General features: G+C 42.7%; 2 protein-coding genes across 2 annotated transcripts in view; one reads left to right on the top strand and one right to left on the bottom strand.

Annotated features, from left to right (window-relative positions):
- Nucleotides 1-557: 557 nt before the first annotated feature.
- LOC135546611 (heat shock protein beta-7-like) lies at nt 558-7,508 on the top strand. Its single transcript, XM_064975175.1, has 3 exons — nt 558-972; nt 5,651-5,808; nt 7,146-7,508. Exons 1-3 carry the CDS (start codon nt 726-728, stop codon nt 7,335-7,337), a joined length of 597 nt encoding a protein of 198 aa, XP_064831247.1. The 5' UTR covers nt 558-725; the 3' UTR covers nt 7,338-7,508.
- Nucleotides 7,509-9,469: 1,961 nt separating this feature from the next.
- Nucleotides 9,470-24,676, bottom strand: part of LOC135546596 (chloride channel protein 2-like) — a 228,100-nt gene continuing 212,893 nt past the window's right edge. The window contains 3 exon segments of the mRNA XM_064975159.1: nt 9,470-12,516; nt 18,233-18,319; nt 23,355-23,459. Of these exon segments, the coding sequence (XP_064831231.1) occupies nt 12,307-12,516; nt 18,233-18,319; nt 23,355-23,459 (402 nt within the window). The 3' untranslated portion in view covers nt 9,470-12,306.

The raw sequence follows: 24,676 nt of genomic DNA, 5'->3' as shown, positions 1-24,676 counted from the left end.
TGCATAATGTGCTGGCATGAAGTACAAACATAAAGTACTGGCATAACATGCTTGCGTAAAGTGCTGGCATAAAGTGCTGGCTTAAAGTACTTGTATGAAGTAACGTGCTGCCATAAAGTACAGACATAATGTTCCGTCATAAAATGCATACAAAAATCCTAAAGGAATCCTGCAGCAGGACGTACAGAGCGACAGTCAAATGATGGTTTAAAAAGCAACGTTAGCACAACGTTCCCACAACCTTCTCAACCTGTTGTTCTCATTCTGTTATCTCTGACCACATACCTAAAACATCTCTGAGTGCACCCCTTGGCTCAGTAATCTCTATGTTACTTTAGAGTTGTGTGTGTGTGTATATAAACTTGCATGCGTGAGGAACACACATCTTATCTCTTTTAGCGTTATTCCTGGCTACCGTCGCTGGACACACCACCTTGTAAGGACAAAAGAGGACTACACGTTGGGGCCATAGCATGCCACTTTCCCAGAATGCTTTGGGACTTTGTTAAATTCCACCCAGAGAGACAGAAGAGAGCTCAGTGTCAGTGTGTGTGCAGTGGAAAAGGGGTTACTGACTTCTGAAGAGTATCTGGGCTGATTCTAAAGAACAACAGAGCCACCAGCTTTGTCTTGGTGTGTTGACAACAATTTAGTAGTAAAGTAATATCACTGAGTTAGTTGTAGTTTCAGTGTGTGTGTGTGTGTTTTAGACACCAATTCTCACCATGGCTCTGACCAGCTCTTCATCCAGTCGTTCCTCCTCTTCCTCGTTCCGCTCGTCAGCCTGCTACAGCAGTTCCAGCACCTACCGGTCAGAGGAGTCTGGAGGGGGGGCGGCGGACCCCCTGTTTGAGCCTTTCCTGGAGGCAGCAGGGGTGGGACCCCAAAGCCTGTTTGGAGAGGAGGGGGATGTGGCCCCCCTGTGTCTGGCCCCCTTCAGCCGACACTGCAAAGACTCTTACGGGCACCCAGGTGAGTGGGGGTTGTTGGAGTGAGGGGGAGTTGGGGGTTTGGGTGAATAACATCAATGGTAGGTAGGGGGCGGCAGGTAGGCTAATGGTTAGAGTGTTGGGCCAGTAACCAAAAGGTTGTTAGATTGAATCCCCGAGCTGACAAGGTAAAAATCTGTCATTCTGCCCCTGAACAAGGCAGTTAACCCCTTGTTCCTAGGCCGTCATTGTAAATAAGAATTTGTTCTTAACTGACTTGCCTAGTTAAATAAAGGCAAAATTAAAAACAGTAAACAGCAGTTAAATTGAGCAGAAGCTATCCAGGGCCAGGCTCCTGCACCTTGGATGAAAGGTAGCCTAGTGGTTATGAGCAGATAAGAGCGCTGGGCCAATAACCAATAGGTTGCTGGTTCAAATCTCCAAGCTGATGAGGTAAAAAAAAATCTGTCGACATGCCCTTGAAGAACAACAGGGAGGAGCAATTGAATAGTATAACAACATTTTTTAACTTGTTAAATAATTTTTAGCCCATCCAAATATGGGTTGACTAGTTATTTTGAACACGCTCAGTTTTCTACCACAAAATGGCGAAAGAGAGTTGACTCTTACATGTCCAATATTTCTTAAAAATATATTTTTAACATATTAAAACAAAAGTTCAGTTCAAGTAACAGGGTTCGCCGTTAAAAGGCCAAGATCACTTTTTGTTTTGTTTTACCAATTCTCAATTTCCGATGTAAATGGCATGTTATAGGAGTGTCTAGACACTTGTCATGCAATTTCACTTGCTTTTAAGAAACTTAACACAACAGCGATAGACTTCCTCAGGCTTGTTCTGCAGTATGGGGGCCAAGGATAAAACATAGACAAAGGCTCCAAAAACACTTAAATGTGCCTTTTAGGAATGGCAGAGCTCTCATTATGGTGATGAACAGTTGAAGTCAGAAGTTTACATATACCTTAGCCAAATACATTTAAACTCAGTTTTCAAAACTCCTGACATTTAATCCTTGTAAAATTCGCTGTCATAGGTCAGTTAAGATCGAATACCACTTTATTTTAAGAATGTGAAATGTCAGAATAATAGTAGAGAGAATGATTTATTTCAGCTTTTATTTCTTTCATCACATTCCCAGTGGGTCAGAAGTTTACATACAGTCAATTAGTATTTGGTAGCATTGCCTTGATTTTTAAAACTTGGGTCAAACTTTTCGGGTTGCCTTCCACAAGCTTCCCACAATAAATTGGGTGAATTTTGGCCTATTTCTCCTGACAGAGCTGGTGTAACTGAGTCAGGTTTGTAGGCCTCCTTGCTCACACACGCTTTTTCAGTTCCGCCCATAAATGTTCTATGGGATTGAGGTCTGGGCTTTGTGATGGCCACTCCAATACCTTGACTTTGTTGTCCTTAAGCCATTTTGCCACAACTTTGGAAGTATGCTTGGGGTCATTGTCCATTTGGAAGACCCATTTGCGACCAAGCCTTAACTTCCTGACTGATGTCTTGAGATGTTGCTTCAATATATCCACATATCCTTCCTCATGATGTCATCTATTTTGTGAAGTGCACCAGTCCCTCCTGCAGCAAAGCACCCCCACAACATGATGCTGCCACTCCCATGCTTTATGGTTAGGATGATGTTCTTTGACTTGCAAGCCCCCCCTTTTTCCTCCAAACATAACGATGGTTATTATGGCCAAACAGTTCTATTTTTGTTTCATCAGACCAGAGGACATTTCTCCATGTGCAGTTGCAAACCGTAGTCTGGCTTTTTTATGGCAGTTTTGGAGCAGTGGCTTCTTCCTTGCTGAGCAGCCTTTCAGGTTATGTTGATATAGGACTCGTTTTGCTGTGTATCTAGATACTTTTGTACCGGTTTCCTCTAGCATCTTCACAAGGTCCTTTGCTGTTGTTCTGGGATTGATTTGCACTTTTCGCACCAAAGTACGATCATCTCCAGGAGACAGAACGCGTCTCCTTCCTGAGCGGTATGACGGCTGTGTGGTCCCATGGAGTTTATACTTGCGTACTATTGTTTGTACAGATGAACGTGGCACCTTCAGGCGTTTGGAAATTGCTCCCAAGGATGAACCAGACTTGTGGTTGTCTTGGCTGATTTCTTTTGATTTCCCCATGATGTCAAGCAAAGAGGCACTGAGTTTGAAGGTAGGCCTTGAAAGACATCCACAGGTAGACCACCAATTGACTCAAATTATGTCATTTAGCCTCTAAAGCCATGACATCATTTTCTGGAATTGTGAAATAATCTGTCTGTAAATAATTGTTGGAAAATGTACTTGTGTCATGCACAAAGTAGATGTCCTAACCGACTTGTCAAAAGTATAGTTTGTTGACAAGAAATTTGTGGAGTGTTGAAAAATGAGTGTTCATGACTTCAACCTAAGTGTATGTAAACTTCTGTCTTCAACATGGGCATGCTCACACACAGGCCCCCTATTGCAGAACGAGTCTGAGGAAGTCTATTGTTTGTGGGGTAAGTTTCTAAAAACCATGTGAAATCAAAGTGTTTCTATAACATGTCATTATGTAAAAATGACGTGGGATATGTCAAAATGCAGATTTCTGGCACTTTAGCAAATCTTTGTTAATATAAAATATCTGATTTATAAAATGTTCCATTTGGTTTATATTACAGGGCATTTAATTTAATATAACATACTTTTAAAACACAGTATTGGTGCACAATTTGTACTTGAAAAAAGGCACTGTATTTGTGGAATGACCAAGAAGCTGCTAGAGACTGAGGAAGTTACATGTATTCTAGTAGAAAAGCAGCATCTCAAAGAAGATAATGAATCAGAACAGTGGGAGATGTCTGCCATTGGGCTCCAACCAGTCTCCAGTGTCTTAGCTAAAATGCTTTAATAGGCTATAAGAGGCCTGCCTGAGTGTTGGACAGTGTCGAGGCAGTGAAACTCTATTAGGTGCTAAAATGCCAAAGAGGGAAATTAAAACTAAGGAGCTTCCTCAGAGCCAAACACATACAAAATTATAACGATGACTTTAAAGACTGTTTATGGACTGTGTGTAGCTACTGGATGTCTAATAACCCAAATCAAAATTATTGTTACAAATTATATTGTGAAATATATCAATCTTAATATTTATTTTAATACATGTTGACGTCATAGATTAATGTTGCCACCTGTCAATGATTTTAGATGGAATAATTAGGATTTAAATGGTTTCATTGTCAAGATCCGTTTACACTTGTGAGATATCCAAGCACAATGCGTGCCTGACTACCTCCGCAGTTGGGCAGTAAGATCAGATCATAATGTGTCTTTTGATCATCTACACCTGTCTGAAAATATGGGCACAATCAGCATGTTCGCACAACCGGTACAAAGGACGCAGGTTAGCACCGGGGATAAACGGGCTTGAGTTTGGCTCTATTTTGTGCTGAGGGGTATACTACATACCAGGTCTCAGCGAGGTAACTTTAGTCAACTCTAAGTTAACCCAGTCATATGAAAGTGGCTCACCTTTTGTTCAGGTACATTTCAATGGCAATGAATCCTTCAGAACTAACCTGCTCCAGGGCGGAGCTCTAGAAAGATGCCAGAATTTCTGACTTGGAATTCCGAGTTGGCTGAGACAGTTAAAAATATATTTTTTCCCAGTACGAGTTCGTTTTTTTCTGAGTTCTCAGTTGTCTTGAACGCACTGAAGTCAGAAGTCAGAGATTTCCAAGTTCCCAGTTGTTTTGAACGCAGCATAACTCAGGGCTAACTCCATTTATCCTGAATGAAGTGTCTGTGTCTTCATTTGAGGAAGAGGACTGATTACATATTTTGTAGTTGGTTTGTGTGTGTTTTAAACAAGTTTTCTGTAGTTCCACACATTTTGCCAAGGGGTAGAGAGAACATTTTTGCAGTTTAAAGCTAATTTCCTGCAATTCTACCCATTTTGCCATGACTTATGCCACGTTAATAATATCTGAGTGAGGGTGATCATAAAAATCAATGGGGGCCCACTGGAGGCCAGGCCCCTGGCTACATGTCCTGAGTGCCCGGTCGGTATTCGGCCATGATTACTACAAGTTTAGATAACTGGCTAGACTAATTTACCAATTGCAAAATTGGTTAATTGAGTGACTGTCAGTGACTGACTAAACAAGAGAAAAACTGCTGATGCACAACCAAATGTTTAACTTACAGCTTGCGTATACTACTATTCTAACTCTCAACAGTAAATTGAGACCCAAATTTATTTATTTTTTAATCGGGGCCCCCTAGTGGCTGGGGGCCCTAAGCGACCTCTTCTGTCGCTTATGACTGGAGCCGGTCCTTCTGACCTAGAATGCGAAGCTAACTGAAGCTGGCTAGCTTTATAAAAGCCTGATTAGATCTAGCTTGCTTCGTAGTATACCACTCAGGTTCTTCATGGGAATTAAATTAGCTTTATGTTCCAAACAGAATCATTGCTCACTCATGAGCTTGAATGGCCTGCATTCTCCAGTTGTCTCCACATAAAACTGAAATATATCCTCCCCCAAGAACTGGATAATAAACTTTAAATCAGTCATATTTTACCTTAATTCCTTTATATATTTTCTCTTGCTATGGTTTATTCTTCACCAAGTTGGTGATGGTAATGAGAACAAGAAAATAAGAATTGAATAAATCAACATATTCAAGTCTCCTCCACTAACTGTTTTGTCTGCACTTCCCTCCAGGCCCAACAAGTGGCACTGTGACAGGTCGTCCTGCCAGTATGGGCATGGTCAGATCGTTGGGGGAAAGTTACTACATGTCAGCTGATGTCAGTCAGTTTGAACCTCATGACATAGTGTTGATGGCCTACAACCACAACATAGTCATCCACGCTGAAAAGGTGAGTGTCTGGAGGTTATAGTGTGTATGTGTGGGTACCCATTAGTGAAAGAGGATGTGTCTGTGTGCACACTGTAGGTACAAATTATAAGTGCAATGATGTGTGTGTGTGTGTGCATTGTGTTTCCTGTTTAATGATGTGCTTGGTTATTGTGTACTGGGGGATGATGAGAGAGAAGTGTGAATCCCAATGAAGGATGAGGCTATTGGAGAGCTATATACAGATGCCATACCTTAATTTGAGCCAGTTTGCTACAGCAGAATAATAATCAGGCAGGAAATGTGATTTGTTTTGAATATTATAATTAATTTACATTATTTGTAAGGGTTGACACATTTTTGTTAGGGCAAATCAAGGGTGACATTTTAAAGTGGAAATTGCAAACTTTACAAGCCTTCTTAAACCTTGAATGGACTACGTTTGTGTCATTCCTGCAACAACGGGATGATCAAATACATCTGTATTTTACAGCTATAGCTGACCATTAATTGTTCTGTATAATCTCACTAGGCCTCCTGCTCTCCCAGCCTCAGCCAGGTGTAAGAAGTTTGTAATCAGTAGTAAATGGCAAAGTGGAGAGAGAGGAAACTGCTGCTGATGCTGTAAGGCAACCATGTCACAGCTCCTCTTTAACAGGCCAGAGAACCACTTAATAAAGCCAACCTCCAGTCCTCTCATCCATTCACCATGCAGCCCCAAGGCCCTGCTTAGACAAATACTGCTCTTTGGTCAACAGTTTGTTGTGATTCTCTGCCTGATCTCAGCTCCACACCATCTTAATATGACCCTGATTCTAAATTATGTGGATTATAATTAATGGACATTTTCCTAGGGGTTGATACATTTTTTTGTTAGGGCAAATCAAGTCTGACATTTTTAAGTGGAAGTTACAAACTTTAGAAGCCTTTTTAAACCTTGAATACACTACAATTTGCATTTCCTGGAACGACAACAGTGATCAAAAGATAGATCTGTATGTACTGACCTCACTGTTTCTCACCTTCATCTCCCTCTTCTCACCATCCCTTCTTCCCTTGATTTATCCTCTCTATTCCCCCTCTTCTCACCATCCCTTCTTCCCTTGATTTATCCTCTATTCCCCCTCTTCTCACCATCCCTTCTTCCCTTGATTTATCCTCTCTATTCCCCCTCTTCTCACCATCCCTTCTTCCCTTGATTTATCCTCTATTCCCCCTCTTCTCACCTTCCCCCCTTCCTTGACCTTCCCTCATTATATTACCTCTCTTCTCCATCTCCCCTTTACTCCTCTGCTGGGCCTATTCTATCTCTCTTCCTTCTTCCTCCTTCATTCTCTCACCATACCTTCTCTCCCTCAGGTGTTGGAGGATGGGAGTGTCAGTGATACTTTTACCCATAAGACCCTGCTACCGGAGGACATGGACCCCCTGTCGGTCAGTGGCACACTGACCCCTGAGGGCATGCTGGTGGTCAGTGTCATGAGGATCCCCACTATGGGGGTTATGGAGCCTCCTACACCCCCTGCATACCGCTCTGAGGCACACCTCTGACTTCAGATGGGTTTATATTTTCACCCTCGAGTTTTATACATAGAAGAGATGGGATGTAGTCAAACGCTATCGTTATTTTTTTAAATTTGATTTCAGTTGATTTTTTATTTTTGTTTATGGGTTAATGTTGATTGAAGAAAATGCATTAAAAAACCCCAAATGGTATCATTAACATTGCACCATATTAAAGTAAGTAACATGGGGTTTGGTTTATAACATACACCGCACATCCTGGTCAAAGAAACATTCAGGCCAGGTTACAGATAGACACCCCCCCCCCCCCAAAAAAAAAAACTCCATACTGAACACACTGGGTAGACCTGAGATAGAGCTCTGTTCATGAATAAGTGACTAGCTATTTCTTGCATATTTCCTGACAATGAATACTTGTCCAGAACCATAGAGCCAGTAGTATCTTGGATGATAATTGGTCTGACAAGTTTTAAGAGAAGCAAAAAGAGATCTCATGCTTGTCATCTCCTCTCACTATTCTCCTCGCCTCTCGCTCACACAGTATCAGTCGTAAGTCAGACAGAGTTTAGTTTGCTCAGGGAAACTTTCTTCATAGAGCCCTCTGCACTTTTTTTTGCAGCAATTACATCAATCTGCCTGTCTGACTATGAGTCACAGTTAAAATAGTCCCCCCTTGTATCCTCCTCACTTCCTGCCAATCTGGGGAGACAGACTTTTACTGTGACACCTTCATTTATTATTAATCAATATGAAGTCCACATCGCCTGGGACAGGAGATGAAAGTGAAAGTGGTTGTGTTGAGCATGTGTAAAAGTGTTCCAAGGACTAGCACCACCACTGTCAAGAACTAGCACCGGCACCACCACAATACAAATGGCTTGTATGCCAATAAACTACAGAAGATAGGTACCATTTGTACCATTTTCTCTCCATCATACATACTCTTTCTCTCACACACAGACAGACAGACATGAATAATTGAAATCTCTAACAGGATTGGGCAGTGTTAGGTCTCATCTCAGATTGCAGTGTTGAGTGTTGGTCAGATTACAGGGATTCCAGATTTACATGGTGACATAATCCAGAACAAAAGGCATCAGAGATGGGACTGTTATCTCATCTGGAACAGCAGAGACGGGGCAGCTTAAAACACACCCTACTCTACAGCACAGCTGTCTGGAACACAGACGCTCGGCTCCACAGGGAGAGAGGTATACTTTTCACACCGCAACAAATTAACCCATTTAGCTATAATTAAGCATTTATCTGCCCATTTCAGTACAGATGGCATTTCACTCAGAAAAACAGATTTTTTTAAACAACAAACACAGTCCAGAGGGAAAGAATGAGAGAGCAATAGAAAACAGAAAGAGAAAAAAACAGTTGCTGTTCTACAGCTTCTGGGAGGAGAGGGGGGGGGGGGATGAGAGAAAAAGAGGAGGGGTGAGGTAAAAGAAGATTCCAGACTCCCATTTGTTAAAAATGTCTTTATTCATCCCGGATATAAAAACAAATTGTGAAAAATAGCACTGGACTTGTTAAACTCTGGCTGGTTTGACCCCCAGTGAGTTTCCATAGTGGGCCTATAACACATCATACAGTCCAGAGTCAGACAGAGACAGTACAAGCAGCAGAATCCAGAAATGGCCTGGGACCAAACAGACAGTGTGTGTCATAACATACATATTGTTTAACATTTTTCAATTTCTTTACAAAAATAAGGTTCTTGCATTCATGTCAAGTCATATATTAAAATCTGGTTAGAAAGTGAGATGAACAATCATTATTGCACAAGTTGATTACCTAATCATTCAAATCAAAATAATTAAAAAACTAACAAATCAGATTCTTCTATTTTGATTAATTAAATATGCGCCTGCCCTAAAATATCTATCTTGTTGTAAATGATGCCATAGAGAACAGAAAAGGAAATAAGGATAGAATGACTTCAGAGAAACGCAAAATAATGAAAAACCCATCTGAAAAATACAAACACCAAAGCAAATCAAATGTGCATTTTCTCTGGTCCCTTTGGCAAGCTTGGGGACTGACAACAGAGAGTTGTCATGGTTGCACACTGTAATTGCACACTGTACTGCCACATCGTGTATATATATATATATATATATATATATATATATATATATATATATATATATATATATATATATATATATATATGCAAGGATATGGGTAGTCATTTCTATCTCTTAAAAACGTATCACATTCATTTGCAGAGAAAACCTATCCTACCCCTGTTACCATGCAGGGGCCCGGATGATGTAGGCACTTGTGAAATGACGATGTCATACAGACCACCGAGAACACCCATGGGTCCTTTAAACATTCTATAAACGTTGGTTAAATGTTCCTGTTACTTCAGGTAGTGGGTCTCATTCTGCTAGCGTTATAGTGTTACTTGCATTGTACAAATTACATACATAAACATTTTAGAAATGTTGAGTACATGCTGCAAGGCTGGAAAAACACTGAACTTTGGACCTTTTTATAACAATCAGACAGGGAAGAGCAAGACGCAACAAAAACTAAAAAGGAGTTGCAGGAAGAGCAACTCCATAGATAGCAATGTAGATCAGTTAGATTTTAAATTAACAATCACGTATTACAGAAATGATGTTAACTATGTTAAATCTGTAAACGTATAGCAAAGTCTTAAATCCACACACTCCCCAAAAAGCCCATCTCCATTTCCAAAATAAGCCATGATTAAAGCTCATTGTATGAATGAATGCCAATCAAACCTAGATCAAAACTAATGCAATGAGAAAAGATGCAAAATAAGTGTGAATAAAAACATTCAACAAAATAGCCATCAGCATATTGACATTGTCCATTAAAATGATATACACCCAGGGTTACACTTAGAAAGTCACCTATCCAACCCTATATACAGGGTTGAATAGGTTGGTCATAGTTCTAACAATATGAAAACACAGCCTTCAAAGTCACATGCACTCTTTCATGCAAAGCCATGCTGTCACTCAAGGTGTGTGTGTGTCTCTCTGCATGTGAGGATGGGCATGTCAGTCTGAAAATGTTGGCCATACTTACTTTTTTTTTTTACCGACAATTCAATAAGGGAGTGTATGTGATCTGATTGGAAGCTGCACACTGGGCTTGTGCAGTATGGAGCTTATATCACCAAGCAAAACATACTTAATAGTTAAATACATTCAAATGACTAAGGAAACCATGCAGCACATTAAGCCAACGACTGTGGTGAGGAAAATACATGAATAAGTCAAAATCACTGAGGTCAGACTCTTAACCATATAACCAGACATCCTCTAGGCAGCTCTATACATCAGTAGGACTATTGATAAATCATACTGTAGTAGGAATGGAGTGCTTTATCATTAGCCATGTATAGATCACCGATCGGTAATGCTGACGGCTTCTAATTGGTCAGTATGGATGTTTGATCATTGGTCAGTTCGTTCAGATATCTAGTGTTAGTCAGTTGGCTACTGGTCAGCATTATTTAAACTGGTTCTATGTGGTCTGGGTCTGACCTTACTCTGATCACCGTAGTGTAACTGGACAGTGGACAGTGGGGATGTGAAGTTGGCCAACCAGAAAGCTACCCTGGGTTCTATTGAAGAAAACTCCCTAACACAGCAGATTAGATATCAGAAAATGCTTTCATTCACTCTCCTTCTTCCTCTCCTCCTCTCTCCCTAGCCCAACATACTCAGTCAGGCTTACTAAGAGCCACATCTCGAGAAAGCCCTCTTATTGGCTGGCTCTTATTAAAACCTGTGTGTGTGTGTTTGAGGCCGTGTTTTCTTAAAGGAGTGCACAGCATGTGTGTTGAAGCATGCTGAGAGGTAAATGTTAACCCTTTCACCAGAATACAGAATACCTACATACATACTGTACATCTGTTTGCATAGAGTAGACTATTCTCTCACTCAGACTCGAGCACTAATGTAACACAGAAAATAATAGGGGTAGAGGGAGAGGACTGAAAGAAAGAGTGGTGAAGACATCTCCCAATGTGAGACCAGAACAGTATGTGGTTCTCTCTACAGAGGCAAGGTTTATTTTTTATTGTCCCATACATACACACCAGATAGTTGCAGGGAAATGTGTTGTTTTACCAGGTCAGCCATAGTAGTACGGCACGCCTGGAGCAAATTAGGGTTACGTGTTGCTCAAAGACACAGACTTTTCACCTTGATGCCTCGGGTATTCAAACCAGCGACCTTTCGGTTACTGGCACAATGCTCTAACCACTAGGCTACTTATTTCCAGTTCCAGGTCACTAAAACAGATGGGAACAAACTAGAACACTGCTGAAATGATAAGACTGAAATGTGTCTGATAAGAAGAATCACAAAGGAATTAAAGCAGGTGGTTGGTTTCACTACTTTCTTCATGTAAATACATACCAACCAATGCGTCTATGCACTCAATACATACACTCACATCCATACCGATACACAAGTCTATCTTCTCGTCACTGTTGAACCGTCTGCATATGGAAGACTGGTCAGAAAGAAACGTTTACAGGTCCACAAAATGCAAACAAACTGAACATTTCCTCACCAATACCAAAGTTGTCAAAAAAAGAAAATGCAATCCCTTTTACAGTCAAAAACAATCTATACATTTTGTTCTGACAAACTTTGTTAAGCAGTGACACATTAACTCCTCTCCCCTCCCTAACACACAGATCTATTCTGTTGTGGGCCCCCCCAAGCCTAGTGGAGAGCAGGGTCCAGTCTGTGGTGAGTCAATCCCTCCTCCATAAGAGTTGAATAAGTGCAGGGCACAAAGGCCCACCAGGAGGAGGGGTAAAGGAGAGAGGGATGGAGAGGGGAAGGCAAGGAGAGGAAGAAGAGGAAGCGAGAACTATATTCCAGAATTAAAATCCTACTCCTCGGCAATATACCTGTCTACATTAACCTGTCTCAATCCCCATCCAGTATACCTCTCCCAAAAATCTGTCCCCATCTCCCTGTCCCCATCCCCCTCACAAGGACTTCTCGTCAGAGTCGGAGGCCAGGTGCTCCCGGGGGAGGGACATGGATTTGTGACGGTCCCACAGCTTGTGGAGCTCTGTGGCTTCGTTCTCGCTATTGCTGCTGCTGCTGCCGCTGGTGCCGCTTTCCCGGAAACTGGACAGAGGGGGGCGCACCTTCACCCCCTTTACCGCCACAGAGCCCTCGATGGCCTTCCGCAGCTACAGAGATAATACAGGAAGAATCAGTCAACAAAGGCCAAGAGACTTTCCCAATCCAAAACAGACCACTATCCTGAACACTTTGACACTTAGAGACTACGGATCACAGTTATGGAGTACCAGTCAATTTGGGATTGAAATTAATTAAGGCTTTGTATCAGAGAGGACAGTTGGGTTAAATGCGGAAGACACATTTCAGTCAAAGGCATTCAGTAGAACAACTGACTAGGTTTCCACCTTTTGTGTAGACCAAAGCAGAATGGTGAGGTTCAACCATGGCAATATTACAGGTGATAATATAGGGCGTGTGGCTCTGCTACCATGGTAATAAAGTAGTCTTGGGCCATATACCGGGGTACTTGGAAATGGTTACAGGATGTTTTTTCAATATAGTCAATACCGTTGAAACTATTTCTTTGAAGTAATACATATTTCTAGTTACTTGTTAAGCAAATACCTGCAGTCCACTTATGCAATATGTTAAGAGATAACGATTGCGTTTCTCATTTCACCGGTCACAGTTTTTCATTATGAAGCTTACTGGTTGTTCCGTTTACTATACGAGTACAGAACGACAAGAGTCACTCTCTGCTGTGCAACATGCACCAGATGATCTAGTTACAGTAGGGAATTCACAACTAAATGTTTGCCAGCTAGATATCTTATAAATATGAAGTGTCTAAAATGTGCTAAATGCTCTGCAGTTGTGCACTTGGTTTGCTAATTTAGTAGCTAGTTAACTTTCTAGCTAAGTGGTTAGCTTCTTCCAAAATCAAGCTTCCCAAATCAAATTGTATTTGTCACATGCGCCGAATACAACAGGTGTAGAACTTACTGTGAAATGCTTACTTACAAACCCTTAACCAACAAATCAGTTAAGAAAATAGAGTTAAGAAAATATAAAAGTAACACAATAGAATAATAATAATAATGAGACTATATACAGGGGGTACCGGTACCGAGTCAATGTGCGGGGATACAGGTTAGTTGAAGTAATGTGTACATGAGGGCAGGGGTAAAGTGACCATGCATACATAATAAACAGCGAGAAGCAGCAGTGTAAAAACAAAGAAGGGGGGGTGTCAATGGAAATAGTCTGGTTGGCCATTTGATTAATTGTTCAGCAGTCTTGCCCTGCGGAAGCAGAGAGAACAGTCTATGACTTGGGTGACCAGAGTCCTTGACAATTTTTTGGGCCTTCCTCTGACACAGCCTAGTATATATAGTACCAGTCAAACGTTTGGACACAACTTCTCATTCAAAGGTTTTTCTTAATTTTGACTATTTTCTACATTGTAGAATAATAGTGAAGACATCAAAACAATGAAATAACACATATGGAATCATGTAGTAACCAAAAAAGTGTTAAACAAATCAAAATACATTTTATATTTGAGTTTCAATAAAAGTAGCCACCCTTTGCCTTGATGACAGCTTTGCACACTCTTGGCATTCTCTCAACCAGCTTCATGAGGTAGTCACCTGGAACACATTTAAATTAACAGGTGTGCCTTGTTAAAAGTTAATTTGTGGAATTTCTTTCCTCAATGCGTTCAGCCTGGTACGGCATCTGCTCGGCCTCTGACCGCAAGGCACTGCAAAGGGTAGTGCGTAAGGCCCAGTACATCACTGGGGCTAAGCTGCCTGCCATCCAGGACCTCTATACCAGGCGGTGTCAGAGGGTAGTCCGTACGGCCCAGTACATCACTGGGGCTAAGCTGCCTGCCATCCAGGACCTCTACACCAGGCGGTGTCAGAGGGTAGTCCGTACGGCCCAGTACATCACTGGGGCTAAGCTGCCTGCCATCCAGGACCTCTACACCAGGCGGTGTCAGAGGGTAAGGCCCAGTACATCACTGGGGCTAAGCTGCCTGCCATCCAGGACCTCTATACCAGGCGGTGTCAGAGGGTAGTGCGTAAGGCCCAGTACATCACTGGGGCTAAGCTGCCTTCCAGGACCTCTACACCAGGCGGTGTCAGAGGGTAGTGCGTACAGTACATCACTGGGGCTAAGCTGCCTGCCATCCAGGACCTCTACACCAGGCGGTGTCAGAGGGTGCCAAGTACATCACTGGGGCTAAGCTGCCTGCCATCCAGGACCTCTACACCAGGCGGTGTCAGAGGGTCCGTACGGCCCAGTACATCACTGGGGCTAAGCTGCCTGCCATCCAGGACCTCTACACCAGGCGGTGTCAGAGGGTAGTCCGTACGGCCCAGTACATCACTGGGGCTAAGCTGCCTGCCATCCAGGACCTCTATACCAGGCGGTGTCAGAGGGTAGTCCGTACGGCCCAGTACATCACTGGGGCTAAGCTGCCTGCCATCCAGGACCTCTACACCAGGCGGTGTCAGAGGGTAGTCCGTCGGCCCAGTACATCACTGGGGCTAAGCTGCCTGCCATCCAGGACCTCTACACCAGGCGGTGTCAGAGGGTAGTCCGTGGCCCAGTACATCACTGGGGCTAAGCTGCCTGCCATCCAGGACCTCTACACCAGGCGGTGTCAGAGGGTAGTCCGTACGGCCCAGTACATCACTGGGGCTAAGCTGCCTGCCATCCAGGACCTCTACACCAGGCGGTGTCAGAGGGTAGTCCGTACAGTACATCACTGGGGCTAAGCTGCCTGCCATCCAGGACCTCTACACCAGGCGGTGTCAGAGGGTAGTCCGTACGGCCCAGTACATCACTGGGGCTAAGCTGCCTGCCATCCAGGACCTCTACACCAGGCGGTGTCAGAGGAAGGCCCTAAAAATTGTCAGACCCCAGCCATAGACTGTTCTCTTCACTACAGCATGGCAAGCAGTACCGGAGTGCCAAGTCTAGGACAAAAAGGCTTCTCAACAGTTTTTACCCCCAAGCCAAAAGACTCCTGAACAGGTAATCAAATGACTATTTGCATTGTCCCCCTCCCCCCAAACCACTCTTTTACGCTGCTGCTACTCTCTGTTTATCATATATGCATAGTCACTTTAACTATACATTCATGTACATACTACCTCAATTGGCCCGACCAACGAGTGCTCCTGCACATTGGCTAACCGGTCTATCTGCATTGTGTCCCGCCACCCACCACCAGCCAACCCCTCTTTTACGCTACTGCTACTCTCGGTTTATCATATATGCAGTCACTTTAACCATACCTACATGTACATACTACCTCAATCAGCCTGACTAACCAGTGTCTGTATGTAGCCTTGCTACTTTTATAGCCTCGCTACTGTCTTTTTACTGTTGTTTTTATTTCTTTACTTACCCATTGTTCACCTAATACCTTTTTTGCACTATTGGTTAGAGCCTGTAAGTAAGCATTTCACTGTAAGGTCTACTACACCTGTTGTATTCAGTGCACGTGACAAATAAACTTTAATTTGATTTGTGTGGTTCCCACTCTGAAGCATGGAGGAGGTGGTGTGATGGTGATTTGCTGGTGACACTGTTAGTGATTTATTTAGAATTCAAGGCGCACTTAACCAGCATGGCTACCACAGCATTCTGCAGCGATACGCCATCCCATCTGGTTTGTGCTTAGTGGGACTATCATTTGTTTTACAACAGGACAGCCCTGTGTAAGGGCTATTTGACTAAGAAGGAGTAGGTGTGTCCAACATTTTGACTGGTACTGTAGGTCCTACATGGCAGGAAGCTTGGTCCCAGTGATGTACACACTACCCTTTGTAGCACTTTACGGTCAGATGCCAAGCTGTTGCCATACCAGGCGATGATGCAACCGGTCAGGATGCTATCGATAGTGCAGCTGTAGAACTTTGAGGATCTGGGTACCCATGCCATGTCTCCTGAGGGGGAAAAAACTTTGCCGTACCCTCTTCACAACTTTCCTGATGTGTTTGAACCATGTTAGGTTGTTGGTGATGTGGACACCACGGAACTCTCGACCCGCTCCGCTACAGTCCTGTCGATGTGAATGGGGGCCCTCCTTTTCCTGTAGTCCACAATCTTCTCCTTTGATGCTCTTTGTTCTTTGCAGTATAATATTTGTTTGGTCTGTGCAGCAAAATCTGAATAGCATATTTTTGTTACTAGAATAACCTTATGGGCTGGATTGTCTGTCCTGCAAATACGTTAGGTCAGAGACTAAAGTATTTGTTAGCATTTAGTTAGCATTCTCTATGGGATTTGACATGTACTTGTTAGCATTTCTAACCTTCGGATTACAAAAGCTCAGTGGGGTTCGAAAATTGCTCCCCTTGTGTTCAGTGCAGGTATTACTGAATATGCTGGTATTGCACAAGGTCAGTATGAAGATATGACAATATGCATACTGCCCAAGCCTATAATAAAGTAAAAATGACCACATTTTATGGTTATGGAAGTCAACATTTATCACCCCTAACAATAGCCCTGATCAGATGTCATGCCACACACTCAATCCCTATCCTTCCCCAACCATGACAGACGTCTGGCCAACAGCTGTTTCTAAACACACACAAACACAGCCTCCCCTGTATATGTAGTTATTAGGAGGTATAAAGAGAGCTGAGCTCCAGCAGTACTGTGTGACAGAGAAAGTATTGTTGCATTTGACCCTGCTGGTCATCGATGAACATTTGAACATCTTGAAGAACAATCTGGCCTTAAATGGCCATGTACTCTCATAATCACCACCCGGCACAGCCAGAAGAGGACTGGCCACCCCTCAGAGCCTGGTTCCTCCTCCTTTCTAGGTTCCTGTCTTTCTAGGGAGTTTTTCCTAGCCACTGTGCTTCTACATCTGCATTGCTTGCTGTTTGGGGGTTTAGGCTGGGTTTTTGTATAGCACTTTGTGACATCTGCTGATGTAAAAATTGCTTTATAAATACATTTGATTGATTGATTGAAGAAGCAAGGCGAGGAGACGAGGCGAGGAGAAGCTCGTCTCACTGCTGTTTTTGTCTGCTTGTCTAACACCAAACAAAAGGCCTAAATGTCAGCCAGTGGAACAACACTGTGCTTAGCAACAATCTCCTGTTTCCTAGCCAATTTACAAAGACTGCGTGCTTCTGCCTGTTTTGTTTGTGAAGAGAGAGCAAGAGAGAAATAACAAGAGACAGTGAGAGAAGAGACTGCAAGGAACATTAACCAGTAATTCGTCTTGCTGTCTGTCACCAATTGAAGGGCCGGAAAGAGCAGAGCTCATTAATGCTGACTGTGTGTGTGATGATGGTGACAGTTCCCTTTGAGTCAGTCAACTTCGGTACAACACAAAGTCACAAGGACAATGAAATCTGTCGGGGTCAGGATTCCATTTTCTCACAGTATTTTGTACCGACGTTGAATGAAAAGAGAACATAACGTTATGACTATAACTACTGTTCCCTGAAGGAGGGAAACGAGGTACAGCACCTGTTTGTCCCCACACCACATGTTCCTGGGCTCGGTGAAAAGCAGTATTAAATTGAAGGAATGAATCCGAGCCTCACGCTTATCACCTGTGGAAGGCGGGGCTTTCATTGGCCTTCTCAGGCCTGATTTTAGTTCATTCAACCAAAGTTGCAAGAGAGTGAATCCCCCATAGTATGTTGTACTGATATTTCCCTCCTTCAGTGAACAGTAGTTACAGTCATAACGTCATGATATGCTGATGATTGTGACAGTGAGAAAGATGACAATGATGGAGAGGTCTATGACAATGGTGGCTGTTGTGATGTTGTAATCAATGATGATGATGATGGGACAGTGACATGTTGATGTGCACAACCCCAGGTGATCTGTGTCACTCACCTCTTTGAGGGACACCACTCCGATGAGTCGTCCAATGCTGGTGACGTAGGCATGGTCCAACCCCAGCAGAGAAAAGATGGTGTGGGTCTGGGGACAAGAGAACAATACACTTAGAACCCACATCCAGAACAGAACCAACTGCTAGAACACTTAGAACCAATATATAGAACAGCTAGAACTGTTAGAATCAATATCTAGAACACAACCAACCATATATTTCCTTTTGACACTCCTTTATAGACATGGCGTCCTGTGAAAATCTTAGAGAAGCTATTAAACTACAGCACTTAGTGCATTAGAACAGTCAGCTCAGTGGTCACCAGAGAGCTGAATGGTGTACAAGCTCCTTCCTCATTCAACTAATGAAGTAAATCAGCAAGTCATCAAAAGTAATCACCTTGATTAGCCTCATCGGGTGTTTGAGCACCACTGAGCTAGATTGTTGTGAAAGGTACAACATCCCTACTGATACTGTAAGCTGCTAGAACCTCAAGTGAACCACACAGACAGCAGCTTGAGCCTAAACCCAAATCACAGGAAATAGAATAACCTTGTTGTTATTTCAATATCTAATGCAATGGGAGTTAACCATTACAATGTTCCAGGAAACAAACACATAAAACAGCATGGAATACACGTTACCCAGACTGATAGATGCAAGAGAACAAACACGAATGTTCATAAGTCTCTCACACAAACACACACAGACAAGCTGGGACAAAAATGACTGATAGATGCAAGAGAACAAACACCAGTTTCCATAAGTCTCTCACACAAACACACACAGACAAGCTGGGACAAAAATGACTGATAGAGGCAAGAGAACAAACACCAGTTTCCATAAGTCTCTCACACAAACACACACAGACAAGCTGGGACAAAAATGACTGATAGAGGCAAGAGAACAAACACCAGTTTCCATAAGTCTCTCACACAAACACACACAGACAAGCTGGGACAAAAATGACTGATAGAGGCAAGAGAACAAACACCAGTTTCCATAAGTCTCTCACACAAACACACACAGACAAGCTGGGACAAAAATGACTGATAGATGCAAGAGAACAAACACCAGTTTCCATAAGTCACACACAAACACACACAGACAAGCTGGGACAAAAATGACTGATAGATGCAAGAGAACAAACACCAGTTTCCATAAGTCTCTCACACAAACACACAGACAAGCTGGGACAAAAATGAATATGGCAATAAATTGTCTGAATTGATGCAATAATGATAAATATGACAATGTGCCCACAGTGAAAAGAAAATATGCTTTAAAAAAGGTCCAATGCATCAGTTTTTTTTTCTGGGTAACAATTAGGTATCATACTGTGATTGTTTTCAATTAAAAAAAAATGTTAAAAAAGAAACAAAAATAGCTTCTGAGCAAACAGCAATTTATAAAGTTTTGCTAGGAATGTTTGGGAATTGGGAGGGGAAAACTGACCACTTGCTGTTATTGGCAGAGGTTTTGAAACATTTTCACTAGGCAGGACGAAACTCCATCCCACCAAAACAGGCTGAAATTTCAAGGAGTCTTTTCGGAAAATATTACTCCTACCTCATAGTATGTACAGTATATGTATACATACAGTACCAGTCAAATTTGTGGACACATCTACTCATTCAAGGGTTGGTCTTTATAATTACTATTTTCTACATTGTAGAATAATAGTAAAGAAAACACAACTATGAAATAACACATATCATGTAGTATCATGTAGTAACCAAAAAATATTTGATATATTTGAGATTCTTCAAAGTAGCAACCCTTTGCCTTGATGACAGCTTTGCACACTCTTGGCATTCTCTCAACCAGCTTCATGAGGAATGCTTTTCCAAAGGTCTTGAAGGAGTTCCCACATATGCTGAGCACTTACGGTGGGAAGCAAACATGCGGAGATCATCCGTTCACCTACTCTGTGTCTCACAAAGACACAGTGGTTGGAACCAAAAATCTCTAATTTGGACTCATCAGACCAAAGGAAAGATTTCCACCGGTCTAATGTCCATTGCTTGTGTTTCTTGGCCCAAGCAAGTCTCTTCTTATTATTGGTGTTCTTGAGTAATGGTTTCTTTGCAGCAATTTGACCATGAAGGCCTGAGTCACACAGTCTCCGCTGAACAGTTGAGATGTGTCTTACTTTTATTTGCATTTATTTGGGCTGCAATCTGAGGTGCAGTTAACTCTAATGAATATATCCTCTGCAGCAGAGGTAACTCTGGGTCTTCCTTTCCTGTGGCGGTCCTCATGAGAGCCAGTTTCATCACAGCGCTTGATAGTTTTTGCGACTGCACTTGAAGAAACGTTCAAAGTTCTTGAAATGTTACGCATTGACTCACCTTCATGTCTTAAAGTAATGACGGACTGTCAATTAGCTTTGCTTAATTGAGCTCTTCTTGCCAAAAGATGGACATGGTCTTTTATCTTCTTTAACAACTGATTGGCTGAAATGCATTGAGGAGGAAAGAAATTCCACAAATTAACTTTTAACAAGGCACACCTGTTAATTGAAATGCATTCCAAGTGACTCCCTCATGAAGCTGGTTGAGAGAATGCCAAGAGTGTGCAAAGATGTCATCAAGGCAAAGGGTGGCTACTTTGAAGAATCCCAAATATAAAATATATTTTGATCTGTTTAACACTTATTTTTGGTTACTACATGATTCCATGGGTTATTTCATAGTTTTGATGTCTTCACTATTATTCTACAATATAGAAAATAGTAAAAATTAAGAAAAACCCTGGAATGAATAAGTGTGTCCACACTTTTGACTGGTACTGTATATATAAATCACAGTCAAATCACGTTTTTGACTACACTGGGCCTTTAAACTACTACTACTAGTTTGATCGTTGTACCACCATCAATTATCCTATTAACAAGCCCCCATATTAGCAAACTTATTTCATTTCAAACTTCACATTTCTCTAGTATAGGCAACTTATCACAATGAACAACATCAGCAAAATGCCTGCGATAAGTGATTGGTATGGTCAGTGTTGATCGTCCCAGCTCGAATACACACACTTGATTTGTTCTTCTATCCTCGCGGTGACCTATTCAAAATCCTATTTTCCCTAACCATAACCCGTAACACTGTCCCTAATTCGAAAACTACTGTATCCCTAAAGCTTAAAATAGCCTTTGTCCTCATGGGGACGTGGACAATGTCCCCACAAGCGATCATTTTCCTTGTTTAACTATCCTCGTAGGGACCTTTGAGGATAGAAGTACCAACCACACACACACAGAGATGAAAATGTGGAGGGAGATTGTGTGTGGTAATGGGTGTTGGCAGTGTGTGGCGAGGGACATTGAGGGAGGGGAGAGCTTGTTGGATTGGTGCAGAATCCCACTCTTAAATGTTTAAACAGCAGGCACACTGAGCAGGGAAGAAAGGAGGGGAGAAGAGAGGAGAAGGGGGTGGGCATTATGAATGGAGGACATTAGCCTGCCAAGTGTGTGTGTGTAAAAAATGCTCTGTAGTGTATGTGAGTGTGTGTCACAGTAGGACAACTAAATCAACACTGTTCAAAAGCACCACCCCCCTCTTCATGCAGCCTGTTCTCTAATCCTGCACTCAGAGGGAGACTTATTGTGGCAGTACAGACATGCTTGTGTGTGTGTGTGCGCTTGCAATGCAGTGACTATAATAGCATTGACACTGTACTATCCATCTACTATACTAATTTTACAATATCAATCCTGGAGCGATTTAGTCAAAGGGGGGTTGAGACAGAGACAGACGTACAGACATACAGACAGACAGACGTACAGACAGACAGACGTACAGACAGACAGACGTACAGACAGACAGACAGACATACAGACAGACAGACATACAGACAGACAGACAGACAGACGTACAGACGTACAGACAGACAGACGTACAGACGTACAGACAGACGTACAGACAGACAGACGTACAGGCAGACAGACGTACAGACGTACAGACAGACAGACGTACAGACAGACAGATGTACAGACGTACAGACAGACAGACGTACAGACGTACAGACAGACAGACGTACAGACAGACAGACGTACAGACAGACAGACGTACAGACAGACGTACAGACAGAGACAGACAGACGTATACAGACAGACGTACAGACAGACAGACGTACAGACAGAGACAGACAGACGTACAGACAGACAGACCAAGACAGACGTACAGACAGACCAAGACAGACGTACAGACCGAGACAGACAGACGTACAGACCGAGACAGACAGACGTACAGACAGACAGACGTACAGACAGAGACAGACAGACGTACAGACAGAGACAGTCAGACAGACGTACAGACAGTCAGACAGACGTACAGACAGAGACAGACAGACAGACGTACAGACAGAGACAGACAGACAGACGTACAGACAGAGACAGACAGAGGTACAGACAGACAGACAGACGTACAGACAGACAGACAGACGTACAGACAGACAGACAGACAGACAGAAGTACAGACAGACAGACAGACGTACAGACAGACAGACAGCCGTACAGACAGACGTACAGACAGACAGACGTACAGACAGACAGACAGACAGACGTACAGACAGACAGACAGACATACAGACAGACGTACAGACAGACAGACAGACAGACGTACAGACAGACAGACAGACAGAAGTACAGACAGACAGACGTACAGACAGACAGACAGACGTACAGACAGATGTACAGACATACAGACAGACGTACAGACAGACATACAGACAGACAGACGTACAGACAGACGTACAGACAGAAGTACAGACAGACAGACAGACGTACAGACAGACAGACGTACAGACAGATGTACAGACGTACAGACAGACGTACAGACGTACAGACAGACCTACAGACAGATAGACGTACAGACAGACCTACAGACAGATAGACGTACAGACAGACAGACGTACAGACAGACAGACGTACAGACGTACAGACAGACCTACAGACATACAGACAGACGTACAGACAGACAGACGTACAGACAGACAGACGTACAGACAGACAGACGTACAGACAGATAGACGTACAGGCAGATAGACGTACAGACAGACAGACGTACAGACAGATAGACGTACAGACAGACAGACGTACAGACAGACGTACAGACTGACCTTATGTAGTGAGGTGCGCTCCACCAGTTGGAAGGGGGCGGGGTCGATCTTGCAGTTGTCAAAGTTCACATGCTCGTCAAGCTGGTTCTCCTCCCACTCTGCAATCTGCAACCCAGAGGAAGAGGAGGATGAAGAGGAGAGTGGAAAGAAACAGTATGGAAGTACTCAAACCCTCTTAGACATATAGAATACTTAAATGGTTTTTACATCCATTGTGATAAAATAATGGATATGTATCTTTAATTCAGAAAGGTATTCACTAATATTTCAGAAGCCAAAAAACACATTTTAGAATATCAATTTAACGCCTTAAACTCCAGTGATTGTTACCGATATGGGGTTCCTAAAATCTAAATGCTAATAGCTTAGAAAATATGAGAGTGATATGCATAATAAGCATTGGAAGAAGTTGAAAGGGAAACACATGAGATTTTAGAGATGACAGATTATGGAATAATGTTCAGAACAAAAGGTGACAATAAAACAGTTAAAGTGCTTATCAGTGGAAACATCTCAGACTATTTCATTTGACTTACCACCAAGCATTTCAGCTTTAATCTAAAATCCAATAATTCCTAATAGACCAAATCATTTTGCAAACTCCAACACTAACTTCAATCCCCATTCAATAGCAATAGAATACACACGCACACACACACACACACACACACACACACACACACACACACACACACACACACACACACACACACACACACACACACACACACACACACACACACACACACACACACACACACACACACACACACCAAAAAAGTAAACGTCCCTTTTTCAGGACCCTGTCTTTCAAAGATAATTTAAAAAAATCCAAATAACTTCACAGATCTTCATTGTAAGGGGTTCATCCCCGGGGTCCCTGCTCAACTGCGTGAACGTGCCTTAGGCATGCTGCAAGGAGGCATGAGGACTGCAGATGTGGTCAGGGCAATAAATTGCAATGTCCGTACTGTGAGACGCCTAAGACAGCACTACAGGGAGACAGGATGGACAGCTGATCGTCCTCGCAGTGGCAGACCACGTGTAACAACACCTGCACAGGATCGGTACATCCGTACAGGATCGGTACACACCTGTGGGACAGGTACAGGAGTTACACCAGAAATGCACAATCCCTCCATCACTGCTCAGACTGTCCACAATAGGCTGTGAGAGGCTGGACTGTTAGTCACAGGTCTGTGGAACTTGTTCAGTTTGGGTCTCAGTTTTTGAATCTTGTTATTTCTAATAAGAAATGCAGTTGACAGTGAGAGGACATACATTTTTTTTTGCTGAGTGTATATACACTGCTCAAAAAAATA

Source organism: Oncorhynchus masou, chromosome 9 (assembly GCF_036934945.1).
Source record: "Oncorhynchus masou masou isolate Uvic2021 chromosome 9, UVic_Omas_1.1, whole genome shotgun sequence".
Taxonomy (NCBI): domain Eukaryota; kingdom Metazoa; phylum Chordata; class Actinopteri; order Salmoniformes; family Salmonidae; genus Oncorhynchus; species Oncorhynchus masou.
Note: the sequence above shows the minus strand (reverse complement) of the source record. Positions and strands in the feature narration are given on the sequence as shown.